The sequence below is a fragment of the Callospermophilus lateralis genome, unplaced genomic scaffold (genome assembly GCF_048772815.1).
Source record: "Callospermophilus lateralis isolate mCalLat2 unplaced genomic scaffold, mCalLat2.hap1 Scaffold_129, whole genome shotgun sequence".
Lineage (NCBI taxonomy): Eukaryota > Metazoa > Chordata > Mammalia > Rodentia > Sciuridae > Callospermophilus > Callospermophilus lateralis.
The window spans coordinates 677457-683456 of NW_027512465.1; the positions used below are offsets into that span (position 1 = coordinate 677457).

General features: G+C 34.2%; 1 protein-coding gene across 1 annotated transcript in view; it reads right to left on the minus strand.

The window, feature by feature from the left end:
• Positions 1-5736, minus strand: part of LOC143637782 (ephrin type-A receptor 6-like) — an 89127-nt gene extending 83391 nt beyond the window's left edge. Inside the window, exons 1-2 of the mRNA XM_077108067.1 lie at positions 5699-5736; positions 3100-3221 (exon numbers count right to left, since the gene is read on the minus strand). Of these exons, the coding sequence (XP_076964182.1) occupies positions 3100-3221; positions 5699-5736 (160 nt within the window). The remainder of the gene's footprint in view (positions 1-3099; positions 3222-5698) is intronic.
• Between the last annotated feature and the right edge of the window lie 264 nt (positions 5737-6000).

Consider the following 6000-nt stretch of genomic DNA (forward strand, 5'->3'; position numbering starts at 1 on the left):
AAGCAGCTCAGGAAGGCTTCACAAAGGACATAAAGCTTGAGCTAGGCCAGACAAAGGTCTTCAATCACATGTAGTGAAAATGTTTTTTTTTATTTTAGAAAACCATCTATAAAGTAACTGAGACATGACTAAAAAGAGTTGTTCAATTTCTGGAGACTAAGAATGAAAAGTATTTTGAAGTAGGAGATTGGAAACAATGCTGGAAGGGGCTGGAGACTGCCTGATTAGAGATTTTGTGATGTTTCCAGTATTTCCAGAAAGAAAGAATATATATATAGAGAGAGAAATATAGATATAATCAGACCTATATTTTCATCTATTAATTCCCAGGCCCCACAGAAGTATGTAGGCAATGGATTATACTGAGAAACAATGCTTTCATATCTCATCATTAATTTCAGTTAATCTTGCAAAGAAGGTGGGTTTTATTGAGCTCAAAAAAAATTACAATGCCAATGTGATTATGACGTTTGGCATCTACTCTTTAGTGTCTTTGCAAGGATTCCATAGCTTCACTTGAGTAGCATTATATGGTACATTTTACTAATAAACTTTAGAATATGAAACTATCATTAAGTTTCTGTGATAACATTTACTCATTGCAGAATACCGGTACTAAACATTTTCTTTTGTAAAACTAAGTTATAATTTTTTAATTTTTATTGTAGAATTTTCCAAACATATTTCAAAAGAGATAATAGCTTAATGATCTCTCATATAATATTCACGTGACTTTATTAATTACCAACTGTATGGTCAATCTTGTTTTATCTATCTGTGTTTACCTTCTCTTCCACTGAAAGATTTCTCTGAAACAAATTCTAGTAATTATATCATTGCATCTGTAAAAATTTCAGATTTATTTTCTAAAATATTTTTATATTAACTATATCTTAATTAATAGACAATAATTCCTTAATGTCAAATATCAAGTCAATGTTTAATACGCTTTGTTGTCTCAAATCAACAGGAAATCAAACTCCAAATAAATGCTATATATTACAATGAGCTGGCATTCCTCTATTAAATCTCCCATTATATTTTCCAGTTACTTATTGGTTTTACTTGCTATAAAATTCACCCTTTCTAAAATGCACATTTCTATGAATTGTGCAAACCCCCACATTCATTTAACCATGGCTACAATCAGGCTATAAAATATTTCAATTATTATATATATTATAAAATATTTCCCAAACTTCTTGTGACCCTTTCTTTATAGTGAATCTCTTTCCCATACTATCCTCTGGAAATTACTAGTCTGATTGCTGTCCCTATAATTTTTTTTTTCCAGAATTTCAAATCATATAGCATGTTGCCTTTTGAGCCTGTTTCTTGCACTCTGCTTTTGAGATCCATATATGTGGCTTCATGTATTAATTCCTTTTTACTCTGACAATGATTCCAGTGTATGTAATTCCCTTTTGATGAACATATGGACTGTTTCTAATTGGGAAAATTGTATATGAAGCCACTATGAATTTCCATGTATAAAGTTTTAAAATACCTATTTCATTATTACAAGGGAAGTAACTAGGAGATATATTACTGAGTTATACAGAGAATACTTATCAAAAAAAAAACTGTCAAATTGGATCCAAAATGGCCACAAAATTTTACATACCCCATAGCAGAATGTATGGTTTTACATTTTCTTCACCTATCAGGCCCTGGTATTAGCCAGTTCCTTTTAAAGATGTTCTGACAGAGGTGCTATAAAGTATCTTTGTTGTTTTATTATGTATGTCCCTTAATGACTAAATAATTATTTTTTTCACTACTTTAAATCAAATTCCTAGGGGAAAAAAGATTGTTTTGTCCCACATTCCAGGTTTTCTTAATTGATCATGAAATACCACTGAACAACTCCCTCATTTCCTCCATTTTCTTTAGATGGTAGATATATCTATATCTAGTGACTTGATCAGATTCACTTATTTTTTTCTTTTTTGGTCTGCCAACTTCACTGGTGGTATTTCAGAGCCCACATCCCAGAAAATAGGGAAAATATCAACATGAAAATAAAACAAAATGATTTAGCAATCAACTTTCATACGCTTCCACTGATGAAAAATAAATAATTTGAGCATATACAAGGTTAATGACCATAAGAGACTGAAACACTTCACATATGCTTAAATCCATGCATTCAAATTGACTATATACCTAGTGTTAACTTTTGCTGGATGTTGGAAAAACATTTTTAAAACTGGTTAAGTAAACTGAAAAGAGTAAAATATGTTATTATCCTTTTCTCCGTGAACTACTTCTACACAACAAAACAGTTAATGAAGGACATTTCTCTTATTGAAATATTCCAGTTAATAAATTAAGAAGGAATGACTGAATTAGGCTACACCATTTGCTAGTAATAATTAATAAATATATTTAGGTAATGGTTTTCCATGGCTGCTAACATCACAGAAAGAAATAAAAGGAGACATAAAGAGCTAGAGCTTTGAAAAAGTCTTTTTTTTGTAGTTTAATTTACTCCATATTACCACACAATTCTAATAAACCTGGAAGTAACAGAATGAAAAGCACAGTAAGGATGAAACACACACACACATGCACACACACACACACACACACACACACAACACAATGACAAATCTGTGAACGAATATGGATTCATTCAATGCAAGAAAAATAATCTCACATATTAGACAAAAAGATAAACACAGCACTATAATAAACAGTAATAGCAATGCAATTATCTTGTTACTGAATGAACGTTCTTTTTGTTTTTGGTATGTACTCTGGTGGATAATCCAGATTGTCATCTTGATTGGATTAAGAGATGCCTAAAATTAAGAAGTTTCTTGGCATGTCCATGAGTTTGTTTCCGGGAATTATGGCCATGACAGAGTCAAGCTGAAGGGGAGACTCAGCCTAAGGTGGACAGCAACTTCTAATAGGTTGGGGACTGGATGGAACAAAAAAGAGGAGGAGGAAGCCAAACAGATGCAAAGGCTATTATTCTTGAGCAGATGTTCCAATTGCTAGTGTGATTCCCAGAGAAACTCAGACTCCTGCTCCTTCACTTTCCCAAGCAGACTCTGACCAAAGACTCCCTAGGAAGTTTCAGTCCTTTGGTACTGATCTGGAGCTGCATCTTTGATGCCTCTTCTGAAGCTCCAGCTGCCTGGACTGAGGAGCTACAGGTTTCTCTGGGTCTCCAGCCTGCAGAAGGCCATCGTGGGACTATTAAGCTTCTGATCCTGTAAGCCAATGAAATACATCCCATTTTTGTAATCACACACATATATATTCTGTTGGTTCTGTTTCTCTAAAGAATCCTAAATAATCCACTATTCAAAAGAATAGAGATGTAATATCCATGTTTACTTCAAAGTACTGAGAAGTTTCATGTTATTTCATACTTTTGAAATAGCTCATTATTTCCCTAACAGGTGGGAAAAATGACAATACACAGTCACCAAATAAGGACATAGCATATCCTTCAAGTAATCTCCAAAGTGTTCTAAAAGTTTTTTTTTTATATTCCCATTTAAACAGATCTTTATGAAATCAGTACACTAAGAAACAGCTGGGGCTGGGGTTGTGGCTCAGAGGTAGAGCACTTGCCTAGCATGCCTGAGGCACTTGGTTCGATCCAAAGAACTACATTAAAAAATATATAAATAAATAAACAAAATAAAGGTATTGTGCCCATCTACAACTAAAAATAGTTTGGAAAAAAAGACAGCTGCATTCCTATGTACATTGCAGCAGTATTCACAATAGTCAAGATACGAAAACAACTGATCAACTGTGAATAAATAAATAAAATGTGGAACAGACACAGTGGAGTACTATTTAGCTGTAAAAAATGAAGTCCTGTCATTTTCAACAACATGGATAGAACTGGAAATTATTGTGTAAAGTAAATTAAGCTGGGAACAGAAACAAATACCACATTTTCTCACCCGTGTGTGGAATCTAAAAGTTGACCTTACAGAAGTTAAGCATGAATTGGTAGTTACCACAGGCCAGAGACAGTGTTTGTGGGCAGGGGAAGGAGAACAAGAAAAGGCTGGTCAAGAAAACAGGTACTTAGGTTACACTTTGAAGCAAGAGGTTCTGGTATGCTATTCCACAGGACAGAAACTGCAGATGATTTAATAACTTACTATGCATTTAAAAAGCTAGAAGACAGGATTTTGAAAGTTTTCAGAATAAATATATATGTTTAAGGGGACTGATGGGTTTAACCTGATTTAAACATTACATAATATATACATGCATTAAAACATTTTGATACCAGTCTTGTAGATCAGGATCGGTCCTTGTCCCACTGGTGTTGAAGATTAAATACCCGAGAAACACCAAGGCAAGTGTAGAAAGCATGTTTACTTTAAAGGACACAGAGGCAGGATTCTTCTCTGAAGAGAAGGGGACCCAGAGCTGGAGTGGGTACATCTTGCTCTTTTATAGACCCCAGAACGAACTACTTTCTCATTCTTCTCCATATATGTGCCTAAGGGTAGGAAGGAGCAGCAACTCCTTATGCTGTAAAGTGCCATCCCAGTGATGTTAGCTGTTAGCAACCCATTGTCTTTGCTTTGATAACCAACCCTCATCTTCTCAACCTCCTTATTCATTACCTACACTGACTGCCAGACCCTCACTCCCTGCCTCAGTTTGTTGAAAGTTGCGACATATCCTGTCCACTCAGGCCAGGCAGGGCTGCAGGCAGATGGCTTTTTGGAAAAGCAAACATGTGGGGAGTCAGCACAGTGTGCTCATTTCATATAACTAATCTCTTAACCTCATGTCTCCACGATCCTCATTCATCTATCCTCTAATAATTTCATAGTAGTCCCTTAATAAGAATATTTTGGGGTGTTATTATGTTTAGCTAAAAATTTTATAAACATTTTTACAAAAGTTTAATAATCATTGATGATGTAAATTATTCTTGATGATGTAAATTATCTTTGATAATGTAAAGTATATAAAGAATAATAATTTTCCCTATTTTGACAAAGATCTAAATTTCTATTTAAATGATTGCTGTCTATAGAGTACTTCCAATATTTTTAGTTTATGATCCTTATTCTTTGTTTTGAAATAGCTTCATTGAGGTATAGGACAAACATTCACCACCTCACCACTTCCAAATATTTCCTCTGGTCAATTTGTGTTTGTTTCTCTGGTTTCATTTTGGGTTGTTTGGTGTTTTGGGTTTTTTGTTGTTGTTATTGTTGTTGTTGTTGTTTGCGTGTGTGTGTGTGTGTGAGAGAGAGAGAGAGAGAGAGATTGTTTAAAAAATACTTAAAAAATTTAATAGGGGAGATCTCATGTTAAGTATACAGACAGCATTATAGGTACTATGCTAGACGAGATACCTAGAGTTCATTTGCATAACACACTTTATAGTCATTGGACAGCATCTTTCCATTTCCTCCTCCTCTTGGGCCTTGCCAACCTTCTACTGTTTCAATGAATCTATTCAAGATATTCATCTAAATGAACTCATATAGTATTTGTCCTTTGATGAATGGCTTATTTCATTTAACATAATGTCCTCCATGCCCATCCATGTTGTCCAATGTAGCACAACTGCCTTCTTTTCTACAATATTATTCTATTTATTGTATGCATACACCATTTTTTATTTTACCCATTATCCACAGGTAAGAGACTAAAGTTGTTTTCAGGTCTTACTATGGTGGCTGTTAATCCTCAAACATACCTTGCCTTCTCACGTTCCAGTTCCACCATTCCATTCATTCTATTCCTTTATGTTTGGAATACTCTTGGTTTACTGATTCCACAAATAGAATCCTAGTCACTATTTATGGCTTAGCTTAAATGTGACTTCATATAAAACCTTCCCTAATTTACCCCCAAAAGATGGAGATGTCCTCCTTTCTATGATCCACTGAAAGCTGTATATAGTGCTTGAATAAGAGTAATGTTCTTACTTTGCCATGATATATGCATTTCTTAGTGTAAATATCCTCCTATAGACTGAATTCCTTGAAGGCCAGAACT